This window comes from Seriola aureovittata, chromosome 3 (assembly GCF_021018895.1).
Source record: "Seriola aureovittata isolate HTS-2021-v1 ecotype China chromosome 3, ASM2101889v1, whole genome shotgun sequence".
NCBI lineage: Eukaryota > Metazoa > Chordata > Actinopteri > Carangiformes > Carangidae > Seriola > Seriola aureovittata.
In genome coordinates, this window is record NC_079366.1 from 29,830,313 (window position 1) to 29,853,499 (window position 23,187).

A 23,187-nucleotide genomic window follows, 5' to 3' on the forward strand; every position below is an offset into this window, starting at 1 on the left:
ACATATGTTAACAAAAAGCTAGGAATATAAAAACAAATCCATAAATAATACATAATAAAACATACTTTACATTAATTCAATAAGTTTTTTGATTGTTTTTTAAATGATTTATTATTTCACCACCTGAATACAGGCTAATTTAGATAGATAGATAGATAGATAGATAGATAATATTATTATTATTATTATTATTATTATTATTATTAATAATAATAATAATAATAATAATAATTATTATTATTATTATTAATAATTATTAATAATAATAATAATAATAATAATAATAATAATAATAATAATAATAATAAAAAGGTTCGGGTTAAATCCCGCTAAATGGGACATCAATGCCACCCACTGTAGTAAATCTGTATTTGCATTACGGAGCAAAGCAGTAATGGCAAAGGATTATGGGTAATAGTCAAAGCGACGGAGGATTCGCTGCGAGCTAATGAGTCTGAGTAGCTGTGGACAAAATAATGTTTATAAGTTTGAAAAAAGTACATGAAAATTGAGCTGGCTTGGTCAGGGTGAATATTATTAGTTTTATATTAAATTTCGCCATGGTTTTATTAAGTCAACTATTATTTTTTATGTGTTTTACTGCCGGAAAATAAACCCCTCCACTTAAGCTAGCTAACGTTAACGTAATGCTACTTTTCAGACAGAGCATGCGCAGTGACCATTCTACTCTTGTCTTGAATGAAGGTATGTTACAGTCACTCTACACAGTATGGTAATGTTTTGTGTTTTATAATATAATTAAGTCACATTGATATGGAATGAAAAACAAAAAAAACCCAAAACGTAACAGTCTGCTTGAGAGATATTAATGATTATACATTTGTTCATATTTTTTATTATTTTTTATTGTGTTGTTTTGTATTATTTTGTATTTCTGTACTTTTTCTTTGTGGATTTGGAATAGGGACAGTTGTGGTAAATCTAAAAAGTGACCGAGGATTTGCCACAAGACGCTGTGGCGCTGTGTGTCCACAAGAGATGACCCATTCTCTTCTATTGTTCTGTCATAAATGCAGATGAATGCTGATGAGGAATAAACCTGCTGTTACCACACACCCGACCAGCTCTGGTGACTTCATCTCACGAAGGTCACAGATAGGAAGTAGATCGACGTACCAGGTATTTTGATGTGTAGCTATGGAGTTTTAATATTAATCGGTACGCATTTTATCTGTTTTGAAATCAAGTGTTTTTAAGATTTATCATGTTTCCCTGCAGAGCATCAGCTCTCCATTAGCTGCTCTTGCTGTGGAATTTTTTTGTTTGGTTTTGGTTCATTTTAGTTGTTTTTTTTTCTTTTGTATATCCAGCCTTGGCAAGTGAGCCGGTATAGCAGGCGAAAAGAAGTGGGTATTGCCCTTTGGGTGGACTAGTTTTCATTTCTTGTTTTCATTATTTGTTTGTTCATATTTTTAGAAAACGGCTTACTTCCCCAACTGTGGTTAAACTTTGCTCATGTCAAATCCCAGTCGTCAGTCAGGCCAGGCTGAAGGTTTGACACGGGTTGTTCCTTAAATAATGTGTCACTTTGGAACGTGTTAATTCAATAAAGTGTGCACAAGTTAGCATCGTAGTGGAGCTTAACCCCTGTCCTGTCAGTTTTAGCTGGGAACTCACAGAGGAGGTGGAGCTGGTTGAGGAAGAATTGTAAATTGTACTTATGTGTTAAGTAACTCTGTAAGCTTTACACCCTGGGTTGTCATTTCTTACCTGGATACCTGTAGTGGGTGTAACAGATTTTTTCATTTTAAGCTTTTATTCTGAAGGCGATATCCTTTTTTATTATACACCCAGCTTCATGACCGTGGAGGAAGCTGAAGGAATTTGAATTTACAAATATGGTTTGTGGGCTGGTTCAGCGTATCGTAGTGGGTGTGGTTAGTTTGTATGGGGGCGTGGTTTGTAGGCTCTTCAAGGCTGCAGCTGGTAGATCAGCCTATAAAGGAGATCTGGTCTTTGTCGCCACCTACAGTTCACACCGTGATATGACATTTGTATTGTTTTGACAGCTGTGGCTCAATTCATGTGTTTTAATGTGTTTTTTTTAAACTTATATTAAGCATGTTGAATTGCCTTATTGTTGAAAGGTGCTGTACAAATAAACTCGTCTTTCCTTGCCCAATATGACCATATGATACAGTATACACAACAGGTGTTCAGTTGTAATTCCTAAAGTGTAAAGTCCTGTCTTAATAATTATTCTCATTATTCGGAAAATATCTCGCAACTGTTTTGATGATTTTCCTGACTCTTCTCTTCTCTTCTCTTCTCTTCTCTTCTCTTCTCTTCTCTTCTCTGTATCTGACCCAGTAAAAGACTGCAGCTGTAATCCCATAAGAGGCTTTGCTTTTCACTCTGCTGAAGTTGGATGCTGTTGGCACGGTGCGATAAACACGCTTTGTCACAGCAGCTCAGGATAAGATGACAACAACTGGACAACAGACATTTCGTACAAAGTGAGAGGAGTTGTTTCAAATTAGCTGATTTCACACAGGAGTGATAGTGATATATTTACCACAGAACCTATATTCACCATATGGTTAAGACAAGATGTAGTTTATCAATTATTATATTATTGGGAACAGGGCTGGTTGGTTAATAATCAGGAGATGGAACTGTAGTTTCACTTCATTCATATTTGAATTGATGAACAAAGCAGACATGCGGGGCAGTACAGAGGTCTGGAGACAAGCTAACTGTCCCTGTTTGTTTGTATGAATATCTCCATACACACTGCAACTCATAACGGGAATAAATTAAGTCAGATTTTCATGCGCTTTGGACTCATTACCTCTGTATTTCTAACATCCAGGCTACAGCATCGGTTCCTGTGTTATGACTCCTTACAAATCTCGAATCACTGCCTTATAGTTGTATACAATAATGGCCAGAAGTGTTTTTATAGGAACTTTATGATGTCGCAGTCAAGTTGACCTTTGACCATTCTGTCACTTTATTTTATCCTTATGGACATTTGAGTTAAATTGTGTCACAATTAGTTAATTAATTTGTTAGTTACGGACAAAAAAAAAACGTGTTTTGTGAAGTCAGAAGTGATGAAATTCCTTCTGTGCGTTCCTGATATATTGCATTCACAAGTCACCTCAACCTTGAACTTTTGACCTTTGACCACCAAATTCTAATAGGTTCATTCTTGAGTCCAGGTGAATGTTTCTGCCAATTTTAAAGAAGTTCCGTCGTCGCGTTACTGAGTTATCGCATCCACAAGAGCAGGACAGACGGACTGACAACCCGCAAACAATATACCTCCAGCTCTGACTGTCGCCGGCGTGGAGGAATAAAACTGTGACTATTTGGAGACTCTTGTCACATTTCCCATGTCTGGTTATCAGAAAGACCAAAGAGTGATTTCCCCTCTAAATTTCTGAAATGATTCCATTTAAATAACTGTTCATGGAGCAAAGTGGTAAATATATCCGATATTTAAGAAAAAAAAGCAAAGATTAGATTCTTTTCCTTCTTAATCGTCTCATGAACCCTCAGATTTATCTTCTGACCCTTTGGAGGGACCCAAACCTTGAGTTGCGGGAAACACTGGACTAATTTACTTGAACGTAAAGTCGTTAAAACCAGCTCCACCTCGAGCAGCTACGACGGTAAAAGGCTGCTAAAGCATTGATGCCTCAGGATTAACAATATAAAATAATCATATAAAATAATAATAAATCACTCAGTCATTTTTACTTTTAGACACTTTGAGTAGAATTTACTGCAGATGATACTTCTGTACCTTTACTTAAAAATCTTTCCTTCAGTACAGCATCTGTAGTGTGAGTGTAAGTTGCAGCAGTTGTTCGTACAGAAGAGAAACATGGTGTCAGTCAGGGCAGTGGGATTACTCAAGGCTCCATCAGTGGTGTCATGACAGGTCTGACTCTTCCCATGATCCTCCTCTCCACCTCTGTGCACTCGGACCCGGTCTTCATATTTCTGCCCACTCAGCTCGCCACGTGAGGAGTAATTACTGCTGCCGTCTGCACGCCGGGCCAGTATAATCCCGCAGGGACAAATCCCACCCGCTCCTCCTCGGGCACCGAGCATCCCGCTGGGTCGATTCCAGACAGATGTTCAACCTGACAGCTGGAATGTGGACGCGTTAGTGTGAGTCTTTGATATAGATTGGTCTCAGGATCGTCAGGAACAACATCTGGATCAGGCTTTGGATGGTGTTTGTTTAATTAACAGAAAGATTGACAAGAAGTTTGGGAGTGTGGAAGTACATTTACACTGAGATGTGCACACACATTTACACCACCACCAGCAGCCGGGACTGTTGACTCAAGGCAGGTCGGGTCCATGGATTCTGACCCTCAGCAGAAATCCTGATCCATCAGACCTGGCCACGTTAATCCAGTCTGTCCACTGCAGCCTCAGGTTTCTGTTCCTGGTGACAGGAAGTGAAGCCTGACGTGGTCTTCTGTTGTTGAAGTCCGTCCACCTCGAGGTTGGAGATGTTGTTCACTCTGAAGCTTCTCTGCTGACCACAGTTGTAAAGAGTGGTTATCTGAGTGACTGTAGCCTTTCTCTCAGCTCCAACCATAAAGATGTGGATAAAGATGGACGTAGCCTCTGAGAAGCCACCCACAGGTTTCTGAAAAGCGTTTTTGAAGCTCAGAGTGAGCTGCCCCACCGTCGCCATCTTGGCAGCGCCTGACTCCGCCCCCTAACTCCCAGCTAATCCAAATATTGGAAAGAGGAGGGGGCGTGTGTGGAGCTGAGAATTTGGTGCATACTGGTTTGTGGCGAGCGTACGCTCACCCACCTGTCACTCAAAGAGGCCACACCCTCAATTATACATAACTCTAAACCTTAATAAAATGTAAACAGGTGAGTTATATAAACAGGTGAGTTATATAAACAGGTGTCATGAAGGAGGAAATTAGCTCTAGAGACCAAAACAGCTTTTGTACCAGGCTGTAAACATGTTTATTTCTGCTGTAAAGTTGGACATTTTAGCATGGGAGTCTATGGGGACTGACTCACTGTTGGAGCCAGACTCTAGTGGTCATTAGAGGAACTGCAGTTATTGGTTCTTCAGTTTTGGCTTAATTTTTCAGTGATAACGAGATCAGGCGAAAAAAATTTTTTTTTTTTTGAGATAATGAGATATCAGGAGACGATTTTGACTGAACATTGCAAGTAACACACAGTCCAGATAATCAACACCGCTCATGCATCATACGGTAACCATGACCACGATGTGATTTCTGCCCTTGATTGAAATATTCTCTGATGTGTTGATCAATGTGTCGTCCTGACATTTTCAGTTTACAGCACCAGAAGTTGCCATCTGCATCTGATCTCTGATTTACAAAGTAATTATAATGAGAAAACAAACCTTGTTATCTCGGGATAACGAGATAATTATCCCCTTTATCTCAGGATAACAAAAAAAATCGCCTTCTCCTGATAATATCTCGTTATCTCGGGATAACGAGCTTTGTTATCTTAAGCTAACGGGATAAAAAGATATCTCTAATTATCACCTTTCTCTGCCTCCATGCAAAAAAAAGATAACATGAGAAAAGATAAGATGAAATAAGATAAGATTAGATAAGATTTTCGTTTCTCATCTTACCACAACAGCAGCGGTCACTGAGTGCAGGCCAACAGCCAAACGGCTCGACCCAGACAGGCTAATAACCGCTGCAGCTGATCAGGATGATGCTGTCAGCGATGGGAGAGAGGGACTTTATCATTGACCTCAGTGTAATTGGGTTTAACATGATTGTTTGTTTTTTTGTTTGTTTTTTTGTGATTACTCAGACAGAAAACTGTTTCTACTCCAGTGATGATCCTTCAGTCCAGTTATCCCATCTGCTGGAATGAAGCTCAGATTAACCTTGATTGATTAAAAAGATAAAAAAGTCGCTTTTTAATTCAGACAATAGTGGATAGAGAGGTGATAAAATATTATTGCATGTTTACATAAAACTGATGAGGTGAAGTTGTTACTCACATTGTACCAATTCATCTCTTTCTAACACCAGGATGCTGATGAGGTCACCACACTGTCGATGAAAGGTGTCATCATGCAGGTGCATGGCAGTAGTTTTAAGCCATTTCTTTTCCTGTTACTTCAGACACACATTAACCAGTATGTGGCAGTTTTCCGTGTAATGAGGATGAACTGAATGAATGTGTCAGTATATTTTTAATTGAATGTTGTTTTATTGTATCTTTTTTTTTTTTGTCTTTTGACTTATGTTCTCCCAATTCGAATTCATTCCTTGTCGATTGTAAGGTTAAGATGTTAATTCATGTTCATCAAAAATATATTGACAGTGTTTATACAGTAAATTATTTACATATCTATGTTTATGCAATTATTATTTATATTTCCAGTCTTTGAAAACAGTTACTGTAACCTCCAGATTCAATCTCTCTAGTTTTCCTCTGATTTACCTCAGTCCTCATCTCTGATTGGTTAGTTTAGTGACATGTGACCTTTACAAACAGGAAGTGTTGTTGTGAAGCAGACGAAGTGTTAAAGTTAGTCCGTCTCCATCCAGCTGTTTCTTTTATCAAAAGTGATCCTTACCGCCACGTATCAAACCGTCCCGTTACATCGAATGTGTTGGTCTATAGTGAGCGGACACATGATCCCTCACTGGCTTCCCACCCACCAACTGGTGCTCGCCCAAAATGAACAAACTCATCTCTTCAACTCGTATTTTTTCCTGATTCCTGCTGCCTGTGGACTTTGGAGAGACTCGCTGCTGCAGTTACACAACTTTTAGCGCCTTTTACGGTTAATAATTGTTATGTAATAGTTATATATAATAGTTGATATGAGTTGGTAGATTTTAGTGTGTCCTGCACTCTTGTGGCCGGAGAGAAAAAACAAAATCTAGTTTTAAAAGCTCTCAATATCATATAAAAATCAAAACTATCAAAATGACTTTTAATGAACTTTTATGCTTTTGCATCTGTGTGGGAGTTCGTGTGTCTGTAGTGAAGAGGATTCAGCTGTGAGAGTTCGGTGGCGTCTTTAAATCCCCGGATGAAGGCGTGTTGAGGATTTAGACCAGAGTGAGTGAAGATTCTGCTGATTTGGGTCTGATCTGGGTGGAAAATCAAGCTTTAGCTTCTGCGGCTTTGTTTGGAGACAGTGACAGACTTCATCAGGCTCCGTAAGCTTCTGTGTGAATCTGATGAAAGCTCTGTTCATCTGATGCTGGTCAGTGACAAAATACAGTTCATTGACCCCTGAGGGAATTAGGTCATTAAACAGTCATTGGTGAACGACAAGATATTCTCTTTTATTATGATTCCAACATTTTTATTACATACACATGTAATAAATCCAGTCTTGATCCCTTAAGGAAGAAGGAGAAAAAAACTCTTATAAAACTTTCTGTTTGAGACAGGTAGTAAACTCCAGCAGTTTGAGTTTGGAGTCCAATTACGTCCTCCACTTGAGGAAAATCAGTTGAAGAAGAACTGATTTTCACTTAAGAAATATTTAGATTTCGTTTGATTGTGAGGACTAATGATTATCAAGGAAAATTTGAGTGGGTTGTGGTATCAAATTTTCATAAACAGCTGATGTAAAAGATGGAAATAATATGAAATGAATGAGTATCTCTAACGTAGGGATTTTTCAAAGTTTGTATTTGTTTTCTGATCATTTATGTTGTGTAACGTGATGACAGTAGTTTATTCTTGACATTGGAATTAGTACTTATAAATGTTGTAAAACTACAAAAAACCTTTGTTTTGTTAAGTTTATTTTGAAATTCTTTTATTTCTTACACAGTCCATCTGCAAACGAAGACCATGAGGTGCATCTGAAAGCTGGAGAAAAGGCTAATAAAGTAAGTGGGTGTCTGTTTTTTAAGTATAGAAATAATGGTGTGTTGTGCTTTAATGTCTTTATTACTTGTAAAAGTTAATTTAAAGAAATGAACCATAAAGAATGAATGTAATATTATAACATACAGAAATAGGTCTTACTACGTCCTCTGAGCAGCGCCACTTCTTCAGGGCAGACTGGGCGCTACAGTGACTCGGTATCGGAAATTGACGAGACGGCCCCACCGGGCTGGGGCTAGCTGGTTAGCATGCTAACTTCCACAGTGGAGACAGCTGTTGGTGAGTAAAGGAATCAAATCTGTTGCTGAACTCAATGTTTCTTTTAGACTGGTGAGTAAACGGCTGTTAATGCTAACGCTGGCTATTTAGCATTAGCAAAAACTTATATACAGCTCCTTCAACAATCTCAGTTTCTGCTGCTCCACCTGACCTAACAGTGATGGCCTGACCTTCCCGACAGTAAAACGTGCAGATAAATCTCGTGTTTAATCCGTCCTATAGATATTTAATCAAAAACCGTTATCAGGTATTTTCTCTCTCGTGCAATATTTCAATGAGGATTAATGTAAGGCGGCTGCACGCCAGCGGCTGATAACAGCAGCCGCCTCAGACAATCACAACTCATGTGGTTGTCCATCTGTTTGACAGAGCTGCTGCTGCACACACATACACACAGTGCAGATGTTTGACACCATCAGGTTCTTGTCGTGCAGCTGTGCAGACCTCACAGGTTCATATTTAAAATACAAACTGTAAACCTCTCAGGCAACATGACGGATGACTCATGCTAATGTGGGTTTGGTTATGTCGTCATTAGCTGGTACTCTGTTCACCTATAGAGTCTAAATCATATTATTTATATATATTATATTATATTTTTTGTAGTTTATCATTACATAGGTAAGGCATACACAAAGACAAATAATTAATTCAGTGACAAGGTTTAAAACAAAATGCAATATAAAACATTACAATAAAATGAAAAGAAATCTTTTTAATATAAATTAAAAAGATAAGAATATAAATAAACACAGTATAAGTAAAGATATTAGTACAATGTGGAATGAAAGAGTTTTTAACTGCTGCTAATAAACAAAAAATATTATATATAATATTTGTAAGTAAGAATACCAAACCCTTCCTGGATCAACCCTCTGCAACATGAGGAGTTGATTTCTTTTCTCAGCTGCATATCATCATGTCATCATCATAAATACAAGTTATTAACGGACAATTTTTGGCCTCATATAAACAATTGATCGTGGAAGAAAATAATGATTAGTTACAGATTTGTGTAGTAAACTGTCGGGGTCTCCTTGCAGCACGGCCTGATGAACCCACAACTCGGCCGCAAAGGGTAAAAATTCATATTTCCCCCAAATTAAAGTTAATTTTGTTTCCATTTGATTAAATGCAAATATATTTAAGAAGATGTGCTGTGTGAGCATGACATCATCTGAAATATTTAAGTGGCTATAATCTATATTTTTATAACAAAGTCACGCTGTAAAAAGCTGCTGCACATTAGGAAGAACTTCCTAGTTGTTGACTTGTGTCATGTTGCTCAGAAAATGCAACACGTGTGAGCTCAGTAATATAGAGCAGCAAAATACGTATTCTTGTGAATTGTAGTCACAACACACAAACACACACACACACACACACACTCACACACACACTGATGTAACAGATGTGTAATTTTACTATCAGTGTGTTTTTTCCTCAAGTGTGCTCCACGTGCCTGAGGTTTGATCTGAAGAGGAGCCCCGCCTTTTTCTGTCACCGAGCCTTACTGACACACACACACACACACACACACACACACACACACACACACACACACACACACCTCACTCTCTCTATGTTACAGGGCAGCTGCACAGCTCTAAATCCTTTCATTGGCCTGAATCCTGTTGCTCTGCTGCATGTGTGAGCATGTGAGCAGCTGCTTAACTTGTGGCCCCTCCCATCAACAAACCCCCCCCCCCCCCCCCCCCCCCGCCCATTGCTGGGCGCCAACCCACCCATCTCACCATCTCACCCGCGACTCCCAACACCCTCCTCCCCCCTCCCTGCTCTCTGTTCTGTTTACTCCTGAAACCACTGGAGCAACAGCTGGATGCTTCAGTCGATCACCATCCATTTACTCCACAAACACACATTTCTTCCTCAGAGCATCCACCCCGCCGCCGTCACCGTCGTCACCCTCACCTGGGCATCATGCGGGAGCTACTGGAGAGCAGCTGGATGAGGTTTGGACCAGCAGGCAGGGGGTCGTACGACTGGGTGACAGGATCACCTTCAACACCGGAGAAGCAGGTGTGTGGAGTTAAACCTGAGAACCAGCTCTCAACCTTAAACTGAACTTTATATTCCCCTGTATGTGTTTCTGCTGGTTTCAGTGACTATCTGATACATTTTGAGCATAAGATTGAAATCTAGACACGAGGATTTAGCTGTTTTATTCCATCAAGTAAAACATCAATATCTTTTTTTAATATAAATATTTAATAATATAAATAATAACACCTGAAGCTGTAATGATGAATCCACTGGTGCTGCAGGGCTGAAGAGGCACAGAGTGTTGTGTTATGTTGGCAAAACAATCTCACCTCAAGATCCCTGCCTTCTCTGGACCTTTCGATCACATCACATGACCTTCGTCGGGAGACAGTTTGCCAGTTGTCATGGAATTGTTTTTATTTGAGCCCTTTAAGGACTTCCTGCCCGTGTTGGCTTAAAAGCTGAGATTTAAAGTTTATTGTTGATTTTGGACACAGAAGACGATCATGTGATACGATCAAAAGCTCCAGAATAAGATAAGGTAAGATAAGGTAGTCCTTTATTCGTCCCACACTGGGGAAATTTGCAGTGTCACAGCAGCAAAGTGGACAGTACAAGAAAGAAAAACTGCAATATGACAATAAGAAATACTTAAATGTAAAATTCAATATTTACAAAAATTTACTAAATGAACAGTTTCCAACATCAGAAATTAAGTTTGAGGCTCAACCAGGGGGTCACAGTGTATTTCAAACTCTTGATATTTTTTCATGAATATTTATATTATATACTTATATTCATATATCTTTTTTTTTTAAGTTTGAAATATATTATTAGCCGGTGGTTTTTATCCTCTGCAAATAGAAGAAAAAGAGGCTGAGAAACTCGAGCATGACTCCATCAGTGCCAATACTCCCGCTGTCTGCTGGACTGCTGCACAGTGAGAATCATTATTCCCTAAACAGTGGACTCTTAGTGCATCCTGAAAAGTAGTGCACAAGCGATGGCAACTAACCAAGCAATATATACCATCATGCATTGCACTTGTGCTGAAAGAAAAGAACTGTCAGTAGGAAGGTGGGTTTTTTTTATTTCTTTATTTTTTAAAACCACCTTTATTGATGAGATGAACAGGTGTGACATGAAGGATACACAGGGCGTAACCGACAGACGTGTAGATGACAATAAAAAGAAAAACAGTTATAAAAATGTATGTCAAAATAACAACACTATGATGTGTGTTTGTTTGTGTGTGTGTGTGTGTGTGTGTGTGTGTGTGTCTGTCTGTCTGTGTGTGTGTGTGTGTGTGTGTGTGTGTGTTTTCATTTTACAGATGAGCTCACTATAGTCTTCTACACTGGACCCCCTGGGTAGTGAGTAGGGAGCAGTGAATGAGTGAATGATTTTGGATTCTTTTCATATTTGGGACATAATTTTGTTCATGTACCAAATGGTGAAGTGGAATAGATGGCAGCCATCTTGCTGTTTACAAAACAGCACTTTCTGTCTGTCTGTCTTTCTTTCCCTTGAGAGTCTTTTAAGCCTCGCATTAAGTCTCAGATTTTTGGAACAGCGACACTTTGTACCGAGAGCCGTCGGGTGACACTCAGACGGATTGAGTATTAAAACTGTCCAGTCCTGCAGAGGAGCAGAGTCTGCAGGGTGCTGGGTCAACCAGGCAGCATTAACTAATTGCTAGAAAAACTGAGGCGGGGGGGATTTGGGACACTCTGAGTGGATGTAAGCAGCACCGCCACATGTTGTCCTCTCACAGCTGGAGGGGTGCAGGCTCACCCTTCTTGTCAGGATCAAACACAGACTCAGGGTGTGTAATGCACTGCAGATTTGCAGCTGCCGCGGCTCATTCTCAGACAAGGTCACACTCAATCTGTAACACGTTAATCTGACTGGAAACCAAAGAGCTACGGACTTTATTTTATGATGAATTGCAGGGAAGCTGTTACAGATCATTGTCAGGTGGTAAAATGTTTGTATATTGATGATTTAGTTTAATTACAAGGCTAAACTAGCTAACATTTGTTAGTTAAACTGTAACTTAAGGCTCAAGTTAGAAACAAGCTAACATTAGTTAGCTAAACTATAATTTAAGGCTAAAGTTAGAAACTAGCTAACATTAGTTAGCTAAACTGTAACTTAAGGCTAAAGTTAGAAACTAGCTAACATTAGTTAGCTAAACTGTAACTTAAGGCTAAAGTTAGAAACAAGCTAACATTAGTTAGCTAAACTATAACTTAAGGCTAAAGTTAGAAACTAGCTAACATTAGTTAGCTAAACTGTAACTTAAGGCTAAAGTTAGAAACTAGCTAACATTAGTTAGCTAAACTATAACTTAAAGCTAAAGTTAGAAACTAGCTAACATTAGTTAGCTAAACTGGATCAGCTTGTGGCATGGCTGAGAGGGGTGGCTGTTTTGTTGTGACATCACAAAGTTCCAGAAGTCCTGACGGCTGGTTTTAAGGCTCAGTTTCTGAATACAGGCTGTGTGCATTTCTCTGTGGACTGAGGCTTTGATACTTTCACAGTATTAATATAGAAGCTAGAGCTGATCTATAATCACACTACACATGGACAGAGACCTTTAGACTATATGGGACCTTTAAATAATCCCCTTATTGTTGATCAACAGGGTCACAACTGGAATGAGCTGGACCTGGGAGAGGACAGAAAGTCAGAGCTGGTGGTTTACGTGGTCCTCCCGGTCGTCTCCGTCCTCCTGCTGGCTCTCCTGGTCGGTCTGGTCTACCGCCGGTGGTCCCGCAGCAAGCTGAGCCTGGCCAACATCATCGCCCTGGACCTCGACGACACTGAGAGCAGCGCCGAGTTCCTCTGCTCCCTCACCAGGAACGCAGAGCGCCACACCAGCACCAGCTCCGATGGATCGGACGGAGTCTTTGTCATGGTCTACCTGCCTCCACCTTACGAAGAAACCCTCACCAAGATCACGCGGGCCGCCAGCCTCTCCAGCTCCAAGGACGTGGAGTCGATAAAGATAGAGGACCTGGAGGCCAAGCTGTGTCCAGAGCTCAAGTCCAGCGGCCAGTATGTGTGATAAGGGGCTAATGCTGCAGCATGAAAAGACATTATAACTCCAATATTTGGTGTTTTTAACTAACTTTGTTGTCTGTAAATTATAATTATTTAATTATCACTCAACTTGACAGCTCTGTAGAGCTCATAGCTTCAGTTTTACGGTACATTTAACTCTATGGTTCAGCACCAAACAGCCAACAGACGCAGTCAGGGATATCAGCTGGCGAACATAGTGGAGCATCCAGCAGCTAAAAGACAGTGAATGTTGGACTTACACTCAGCTGGTGGACACAAACCTGACTCACAATGGGATGATAATGTTGATGTGCATCCGTTGAATGTGTAAACAGGCTTCTGTCCGTTTGGTGTCAGCTTGTTTCGGAGTTATTCTGCCCTCTAGTGTCCAAAAATCAATAAAAGCAGTTTTAAAGGAGTCACATGAATCATTTCACCAGCGCTTAAATCCGTAACAAATTAATTTTGAGTTACTAGAAACAGTATATATAAAAGGTAGTTTACCTCTTATCAGCCTTGTTTGGTTTGATGGTGAAGGTTGATGGGGAAGTCGTTAGTTCTGTAGATGTCTGGTCATAAACCAGAGTACAGCTAAGTGGTAAATAAACTGGATCCTGTTGATTTTGTGCTTTCAGACCCCTCTATAAGTTGAGTTCATTTAAAGCTCCTCCAGTGTAAAGGTCTGTGTCCATGTGTAGTGTGATTATAGATCAGCTCTAGCTTCTATATTAATACTGTGAAAGTATCAAAGCCTCAGTCCACAGAGAAATGCACACAGCCTGTATTCAGAAACTGAGCCTTAAAACCAGCCGTCAGGACTTCTGGAACTTTGTGATGTCACAACAAAGCAGTCACCAAGCCCCGCCCACCTGGACCCACCATCCAAACCTTGCAGGATTTGGTTTCTCTGAGTGTTTTTACCTGAAATCTGCTATATTTTTATTGGATCACTCAGAAAACAGTCAGCCAATCAGAGGAGAGGCTCAGAGCCTCCTCTCTTCTGATTGGCTCACTGACCTGTTGTTACTAGAGCTGCAGAGAGAAGCCTGAGAGAGGAGAAGTAAAACTACACTGAGATGAACCACAAATATATCTTCTTATGGATCTTAAACTTACATTAAAACACCAGAAAAGTGTAAAATTTTGACCTTTAATAACATGCGTTTTAGTAATAATACATCATGGAGGAAGTTCCTTCATCAGGCCACACTGTGAAACTTTGTGAAATGAGACACAAAAACAGAACGAGTGCAACATGCTTTCCTTTATTACGTCTATAAATCACTGTCAGCTCATTTGAGAGAAGATGAATCGCTCTGACGATACTTATAGTGATAGTCGCTAAATATTTTGAGTTTAAGAGCATTCAGCGAAGTATTCAGAGGCTTGTGTGTCTCTGCACTCCTCCTGGAAGATCAACCTGATCCTGCAAATAAACGGAGGAGGGATTCAGATGTTGTAATTTGTTACATAAACAGACTGTATTGATTTTATAATTAAACTTTATCGCAATTAAAAGGCTGATTAGCGAAAGCAGCACATGCAGCTTAGAGACCGGACTGTCAAATATGACTTACGTTCTTCTTAACTGCTCCCAGTGGGGCGCCCCGAAGCCATTTTCACTGTGGAAACATTCAGGATGTGAATCAGAAGAGATCTGATTCGCTGCATTTTAATTTGAATTCAGCTCCTCAGCGAATCACAGGGGCCAAACAAACTCTCCGCAACACAAACATCACTGATTTGGGGCGTGACCTCGGCCTTTTGTTTGCATTTCTACATATGATCAAAGTCTAAATGTATAAATGGCAGCAAGGGAGTTTCCAAAAGTGCATGCCTGCTTCAAAGCAGAGATACAAAGCAGATTTTAAAGGTCCAACATTAAGGTCCCAGATTATGAGACAATGGGCCCCAGGGCAACAGGCATGTAAAAGGGCCCCGACCCCTCCCTCAATAGAGCAAGACCCACAGAGACACAAGTCATACGAGTCCCATTGTGGTCGTTTTTCATCTCTTTGTGGTCATTTTTTTCCCAGCCATACTTGTTTTGTCTCTTTTTAGTCGTATTGTGTCTCTTTGTAGTTACTTTGGATCTATGTTTACTCATTTTGTATTTCTTCGTAGTTGTTTGACTTCCTGACAACCTTGAATCCTCAACAGGATTTTGTGACCTCACAACTCGCAACTAGAAATATGCAACAAGCACAATGGCGATGCAGAAACCTGAAGCCTCCGCAGCACGTGAGAACAGACTTTTCAATGAAATTAGGATTTGTGTTGGGTAGTTAAACTTTCTAAAATGAACAATATTTACATTTTCATAAATATTCCTGGAAATTTTTCAGTGTCTTATCAGAATGAAATTTATTATCCACAACAGAGTGTTTTCTAATTTGTTTTAAAACATGTCTGGAGGCGATCTTGACTGTCTCAGTGTCACTTTTTAAAGATGGAGAATCTTTATTATGTCAGTTAACAACGAAAGGACTGAATGCATCAAGGTTTAAGCAAAGCGGGTTTAAAAATCTGTGAATAAACCGTCACATTTAACATCAGTGTGATGGAAAATGTAATAAATTGAGGAAAAAAATCATAAATCAAGTGTAATTATCCTTGAGGTCATTGTACAGTAAAGTCAAGAGAAATCAATATACAATGAATTTAAAAATGTAAAAGTAAAAGTAAGGTTGTTTGATATTTAATGCACCTCGTGATTCCATTGTGAAGAAATATTTAAAAACTGAACTTACAGGAGATAGGCCAAGATCTTCAACACACAGTTGATGTCATCACGTATGTCGTCATCAACCAAGTCTGGAGAGAAAACGAAACTGGTTTAAGGCAAAGATGCAAGTTGAAAACGACAGCAGCTACAGAACAAACACAAGCTGAAACTCACTGCTGCAGCTCAGTCCACAGATGTTGGGTGACGGAGTTGTGCCGTCGTTGCAGACCAGGTAATTGCTGAGCTGGAAAATGCCGTACAACGTCCAGACTTCCTGAGCGCCGCGTCGCTCCCGAGCGGGGGGAGGGGTCGTGCTGGGAAGCTCCAGCTCAGCCAGGCTGAACAAGCCCCCGAAGGAAGCGTTCCTCCTCCCCCTGCGGGGATGGTCCTCTCTCCCCGGGATCAGCTCGGTCACTGCGCTGGTGTTAAAACCCGATGTCAGCTCCACGTTACAGACGACTGAAGGCACGGAGAGAGAAGAGAAAAACAAATGTCACACTTCCACAAACCTCTGGGATATTCCTGCTCCCCAGAAGATTACTCCTGACGATTCTATGACCTTTAATCTTTCCTCTAGGGACGACATCTTTTTTTATTTGAGGGTGTGTTATCTACTAACACACAGCCACACAGTACATATGCATAAAATGGTTTTTAAAAAAAAAAATAAAACTAAGACCTAAGACCGGGAGAGAAAGTAGTGGGGGAGGGTCAAGGACAATACTTCAATACTAGAAATACATAAGATACTATTGGTTTACATCACAACAGATCTACTGTATATGGTGATTCATATTCAGTCCAGGATTTACAGCAGCTTTCAAACTCTCAAACCGACATGTATTCATTTTCAAAACCATCAACAGAAGCCTGTAGTGTTTCTAACGTGAGACCGGTACTTACGTTTGGCCACTAAGTTTTCTTCAGCCGCTCCATTCTGCTTTGACTTCCCTCTCTGCTCATCAGTCGCCCTCAGCAGCTGATCCTTCAGGTCGCACTTCGACACGAGCCAGGCCTCGGTCAGACTGCAGCCCAGCGCCGCCAGCAGAAACACTTCGAGTACCTTCATCTTGGCTCTGACTCTGAACACACCTGACACGACATATATACTGTCTGCAGAGTAACAAATCAGAAAGAGAGAGCCCACATCCTTTGTTCAGCCACACATAAAGGCCGCTCCCACGACGCCTAGAAACGGGGATCTGGGAGTGCGCAGTGTTGTGCCACATCTCACACCCAGCTTTGGATTTCCGAGCTCTAAAGAGGTCGGAGGAGGAAAAACGATCCGTCCACCTGACCACATCTTTTCTCATGTGCAGGCTACGCCTTTGTGCTGTTTAAAAGGCAATGAGACTAAAAACCAGATGAGGGCGAAACAGTTTTATCTCCCACGTCACCATAAGACATTTATCATTCCAGAGGATCAGGTGTCAGACAGAGTGTGTGTTGAATAGGCGGCCATTGGTTCACTGAGGACGGCTATCATGTTAAACACAACAAAAGGAAGAACAATGCAAAAAAAAAAAAGAACAGCAAGATGAAAACGGAGCAGAAGAAAACATCACTTCAGCTTGGAAAAGATCTCCATGAAGAGTTTAATATCAAAACTGACATGTTTTTGACATCCACATCCATCTGCTGCTCCTGATGAAACAAAAGTTAACAATGTGATGCTAATCAATTTGTATAATTCTCTTTGACTTCAAACTCTAACTGGCTTTAAAAAGAAGCTGAAAACTGCTCAATTTTCCTCTGCATTCATCTCAATTTTAATCTTGCACTTTGATGAGGTATTATCTATTTTATAATCCGTGTTTTTATATTGTTTTTATCCTGTTTTCTTATTGTGCTTTTAATTCTATTTGTATGCTTCTTTTGTTTCTGTTAAGCAACATTGAATGACCTCTGTGTACGATAACGTGCCTCGCCTCCTCCCGGCCTGAAGGAAAACCTTGGTTCCCTCTCTTCATCTGTTGGATTCACATTCACAATCGACCGGTATGTGAAGTGTTTAATTTGTTCGAATATTGGAGAACTTAGATGGTTATTCACAATTTTATTTCATCCTGTGTTCACTTCTGTTTTAGCGTGACATCCCTGGATCGTTTACCGGCTCTTCACAGAACTCTGACCATCATTCGTTTACACCGGCTTCCCGCCAAATCCAGAATCCAGTATAGTGATCCCTGTTGGAGCTCTGCGGGGTCAGACACCTGATTATCTACTGATGTACTACACTTAAAAAGAGTAAGTTAACTTTAGTTGCCATTTATAAGGTGGAACAACTTCATAAGATGAAGTAACCACAACACAGTTTTAACAAACTAATAGTTATAGTTACTTTTTTCAAGGCCATCAGTTTCCTGGATTTTAGTAAGTAAGATCAAATGGAACAGACCGTTACCTTGATTAAAATCATAGATTTCTCTGGTTTGCGAATTGATGGGAAATCTGAGATAATGTAAGAACACAAGTCAACAAAATATAGAACATAGTTGTAGTTGTTTTTAGACATTTTAATGTGGAAAAGTTACAGATTATAACTTTAATGAGTGGAAAGGACCAAACCGGACACAAGTTTAATTTCTGTTACAGACAGAATGGGTGAACGGATAGAGGGTCCGTGATTATTTTTACTGTATGTCATCAGAATTGGCAATCTGATCAGAAAAGATTGAACTTTGATTAGTCATTGATACTATGAAAACATGTTCTCAAACAAACACTGTACACTGAGTGAAACATATTTATAGAAAGATCACAGAAAGTAGAAGATACAAGAATAGTTTTCTTTGTTTCATCAGTTGAATTGATTTTTGCGACAAAATCACTTTCAAATCCGCAGAGGAATTCAAACAAAATTAGTTAAATAAATTAAAGTCACTAATTAATTAAACAAAAAAAACAAACTGCTTCATAATGTTCGGGAAGTAAAAGTGCACGGGTCACACTGGAGGTGTAGAAATCATTGTTGGTGTGAAAATCCTGCAGGTATAAAGGTGTCCTGCTGGCAGCTGCTCATTTACACTCGCTGAAGAAGTTGAAGGTATGTTGACACTTGTAAGAGGCGCTAATCACCAAAAACCTGTGTGATGACAAAAAACTGTTTGTGAGCATCATACACATATTTAAAATGTTATTATTCAATCACTTTTATTACTCTTCGCTGTTAAACTGTTTATGGTACATTCTATGCATGTACTTATGTTTTGTTTTTTTGTCATTTTACTACCGTCAGGGCCTTCTAAACAAATCATCATTTTAAATGTTATAATTTATGTCTTTCATTTAATATTTTTTCTCTTCTAATTATAATTTTATAATTATATATTTATATTTATATTTTTTATTTTATTAATATATGTTATTAAGGCTTAGCTAACTATCACTGTTAGGAACCTCCTTAATTGAGTATCTCAAAACACAGGGTTGATGAAGAGAGTTTAGTTTGTTTTTTCCTGTGTTTCCTTTGTGTAGAATGTTCCACACTCCAGTCCTAATGCACCTGCAAGCTGGTTACCAATCAAATCAGAAGAAGAAGAAGAAGAAGTTGTTGTTGTTGTTGTAGCCTGACTGTCTTCAATGGACTTCACGTGATAATTCACAACTTGGAAGACTTTTAACTAAAACATTTTGATTTTTAAAACATCCGTGTTCGCCATCTTGCGATAAATCTTAATGAACTCTACGCTTGTGCTCATGGTTACTGTAAAATGAACTATTGAACAGTGAACAGTTGAATTGTGGAGAATATATCTGAGCTAACGATGTGTAGCACATCAGTATTGACAAACGTTTAAGCTTTTATATCTTTGTAGTGTTTAAGCTGCTTTGAACAAGGTTTAAATTGGTCGCCGGTGACCAGGTGGGTTTTCAGAGGCTCAGTCCTCGCTGTTATTGGTTAAAAGAAACATGGCCACCAAAACATGCACAGTCTGCCTGTCCATGTGCACTGTTCAATTCCAGTTTAGACAGTCTGCTGTATGTCACTGTCCATGCTTATGGTTGCTTATCTTTGTTACCTGTTGCTTTAGCTCCTGGAGTCCTTGTAAGTTTACATTTATTTGGCCAGTGAAGCTGATTCTGTTTCCCATTATTTATTAGTGGCAATAGCTCAGACGATCACATGCAGTATATGGTTGATCTTGGTCTTAAAACATTTCTAGTAGGAGCATAATTGTATTCAAGTTGGCCACGGCCATTCTCTTTCAGGAGGCAAACTACAACCTCTTATTAATTCACTTTTGGAGGAGGGGAGTGTTTCATAATTCAAAAGATAGATTTTGGATGAATTATTTAAATTTGCTGTAGAGGAACTTACCTCCAGTAACCAGTCTTCAACACGCAATCAATGTCATCCGTTATGTCGTCATCGGTGAAGGCTTCAGGGGGGAAACAGCAGCAGTTATTAATTAGCAAAATGCAAAAATTCAAGTATCAGTGATCACTCGTTTCGCTGTAAGTCTCACCTGTGCACGAGGTGCTGCATTTGTTTCTGGACCAGCGATAACCCGAGTCACAGAAGTGGCTGTCTGACAGCTGGAAGAGTCCATAATACCCGAGGGACCAGGGCACCTGTATCACATCTGCCTCATCCACTTTGCCCTTCTCACCATCCTCCCCATCTCTCTCCTCCTCCTCGGTCATCTTGTTATCGTCCTGCATCATCTCATCCTCGTCGAAGTTGCTTTCTTCCTCGTTCAGCAGTTCGTCCATGTTGCTGACCATGTCTGTGGAGATGGATTCATTGCTCATTGCACCAGCCTCCCGCTTTCTTCTTCTGGAGGACGGAGATAGCAGTGTAGTCTGGCTTGGTTCGGTGGTTTCTGGTTCAGTGGTTGTTGGTTTGGCGGTTGTTTTTTGGACGGTTGTGGGTTTGCTGGTTGTTTTTTGGACGGTTGTGGGTTTGCTGGTTGTTCTTTTGACGGTTGTGGGTTTTCTGGTCATTGTTTTGGCAGTTGTGGGTTTGCTGGTTGTCGTTTCTGTGGTCATTTCGTCACCTAGTGGTGTTGAGAGCTTTGTGGCCCTCGTTGTCGGCCTGGCTGTCGTTGTAGCTCCGCGTTCGCCCTCCACCCTGACCAGGCTGGTGTTCAGATGAGACCACTTACTCACTTCACAGATAACTACAGCAAACAGACGACAGGAAGCAAACAAGGAAAAAGAGCAGAAGAAGATTTTTAAAAAGAGTGACACTCAACAGGTGCAACTTTCTTCTGTTAACTTTAATTTTCTTTGAGTGGTAGTTATTGTGTTCTTAAAAATTACAGTTAAATAATATATCAAATCATTTATTTATAGGGGCGAGACACCATGACTGAAAGAGATGTTGGTGTTGTGGTTAATGTTTTGTGGTTGATTTGCATCTCTTTCTGGTCATTTTGCATCTCTTTGTAGTTCTTTATCTTGTCTTTGTTTCCCCCTGTAATTGTTTTGTGTTTCCTTGTAGCCGCTACAACGATGGCACAGGAGTAATTTGTGACTCTGGGGGTCTTGACTCTTCAGCTGTCTTTTCTAAACCTCACCCACCGTTTATGAACCTCACCTATTGCCAGGATGTGTTCCTTGTGCTTGTGTAGATATTTGGGCAGGGTGATCGCTGCCTCGAGCTTTTCTTTCAGCTCGCATTTGGAGATGATCCGGCCCTCAGACAGGCTGGGCACCAGAACTGCCACAGCCAGAACCATCAGCAGACCCAGCTTCATGTCAGCAACTTCTGTGGGGATAGGGGGAGGGAAAACACAAGGCTCTGAATGGGCTGGTGTTGGTCAATAATTTTATACCTAGACGCTTGTTTAAACTGATCTTCACTCTGAGGACAGTGTTCAGTTTACAGTAAATGGGGCCCTCTAGTGGCGAGAACAGCTTACAACATGCTTCCCTTAATTGTAAATCAGGAGGAAATGGAGGGAAAGAACAAAAGAGCGTGATGCTTCAGATAATCAATCACACACATATCATGTCACCACCTCCTGGACAACAGAAAAACAAACATCTTATTTATTTATGTGCAGCATCACTGGGAACATCTGTTATTCTACATTTATAGGCAGAATAAAAACATTTCATAAATAGTTTAAATCAGACTATAATGTGTTTATTAATCTACAGTATTTGTCATCAATTATAACTACTTTAATGAAGACATTTTATATTTTTACATCTGTGTTTTACTATATGATTGTAGACTATTTATAATTTATACAGCATTATGTCCATGACATAGGTCAACCTAATTAAATTATATCTGCTTATAACAAGATTATGTGTTATAAACCATGCGTTAAATGTTTATATACTGTTTATAAATGCTAAATAAAAAAAGTAAAATATGACCACACATATTATTGCTGAAAATTGAAAGATATTTTTATATATATTTTTTTTTTTCTTTTCTTTCTGTCTTCTGTTGAGATATTAATTGTAGTAAAAGTAAATTTATCTCAATCAATTAGCAAAACATTTTCATCTCAAAAAATAAGTCCTGAAGGATGAATAAGAGACAGTTAAATTAAATAAACAGGAACACCCTGAAATTACTGCTTAAATGAGCTTTTTGTTGTTTTAATTGCTGAAATTGAAGGTCTTATTTTACCCCTTTAAGAAATCAGATGAACAATTTGCACATTTTCATTAGTAGTAGTAATTAATAAGTAATTTCCAAATCAACTAAGTCAGGGACACCATCTGCCTTTTGATTATATCCAACATTAACACACTCGCAGTTTGTTGCAAAATGTTTTTTATCAATTATTTTCTAATTATCTCTCAATTTTTTTCCGTTCATCATTTTTCTCCAGCAAAAGAGCAAAAATTAAATATCAATTGTCAGTTATTCTGCGATAGAGAACAACAGCATTGATAATAACAATATTATATAATGAAGTAATGATAAGAAGATAAAGTAAATGTGTCTCTTACTGCGTTCGTCCTCTGATAGACTTTGTGTCCTGAGTTTGTTGCCTGATGGAAGTCTGCATCACAAATGAGTGTGGGTTTATATAACATGAGTCCGACCTGTGGACAGACCTGTTCTGCTGCTGTCGGAGTTTTCTTTTCTTTTGACATAATTTCCTGGACGGAACAGGGAACTAAACAAATTCCAAAGGTTCTCTGGGCGTGAAAACAAGGATTGAATTATTCTAATAGACCACAAAGACATGAAAAAAAAAAACAGGTCAACCAACATCTGAACGTGACATTTACAAGTTTCATAGTTTTCCAGATCAAATGATAGGAACAATAAAACAATACAGACG

General features: G+C 39.5%; 3 protein-coding genes across 13 annotated transcripts; 1 reads left to right on the forward strand and 2 right to left on the reverse strand.

Moving 5' to 3' along the window:
• The first annotated feature begins 436 nt into the window (after positions 1–436).
• LOC130165217 (small integral membrane protein 28-like) lies at positions 437–13,625 on the forward strand. Of its 11 annotated transcripts, none has more exons than XM_056370271.1 (9): positions 437–527; positions 662–705; positions 1,038–1,140; positions 2,332–2,477; positions 6,033–6,080; positions 7,802–7,859; positions 7,986–8,136; positions 10,031–10,176; positions 12,788–13,625. In XM_056370271.1, the coding sequence occupies exons 7-9, from the start codon at positions 8,106–8,108 to the stop codon at positions 13,208–13,210; spliced, it is 600 nt and encodes a 199-aa protein (XP_056226246.1). In that variant the 5' UTR covers positions 437–527; positions 662–705; positions 1,038–1,140; positions 2,332–2,477; positions 6,033–6,080; positions 7,802–7,859; positions 7,986–8,105; the 3' UTR covers positions 13,211–13,625. The 11 variants fall into 11 exon arrangements, with proteins under 11 accessions (XP_056226246.1, XP_056226255.1, XP_056226271.1 ...); XM_056370280.1 differs by having other exon boundaries at positions 8,015–8,136; XM_056370296.1 differs by having other exon boundaries at positions 8,029–8,136.
• An 827-nt stretch (positions 13,626–14,452) lies between these two features.
• LOC130164184 (lysozyme C-like) lies at positions 14,453–17,266 on the reverse strand. Its single transcript, XM_056368732.1, has 5 exons — positions 16,835–17,266; positions 16,106–16,390; positions 15,957–16,020; positions 14,784–14,828; positions 14,453–14,632 (listed from the first exon to the last, which is right to left on the reverse strand). Exons 1-5 carry the CDS (start codon positions 16,998–17,000, stop codon positions 14,563–14,565), a joined length of 630 nt encoding a protein of 209 aa, XP_056224707.1. The 5' UTR covers positions 17,001–17,266; the 3' UTR covers positions 14,453–14,562.
• A 1,166-nt stretch (positions 17,267–18,432) lies between these two features.
• LOC130164179 (uncharacterized) lies at positions 18,433–22,961 on the reverse strand. The gene is made up of 5 exons (XM_056368717.1): positions 22,850–22,961; positions 21,474–21,644; positions 20,401–21,054; positions 20,253–20,313; positions 18,433–19,016 (listed from the first exon to the last, which is right to left on the reverse strand). Exons 2-5 carry the CDS (start codon positions 21,631–21,633, stop codon positions 18,950–18,952), a joined length of 942 nt encoding a protein of 313 aa, XP_056224692.1. The 5' UTR covers positions 21,634–21,644; positions 22,850–22,961; the 3' UTR covers positions 18,433–18,949.
• Positions 22,962–23,187: the final 226 nt, after the last annotated feature.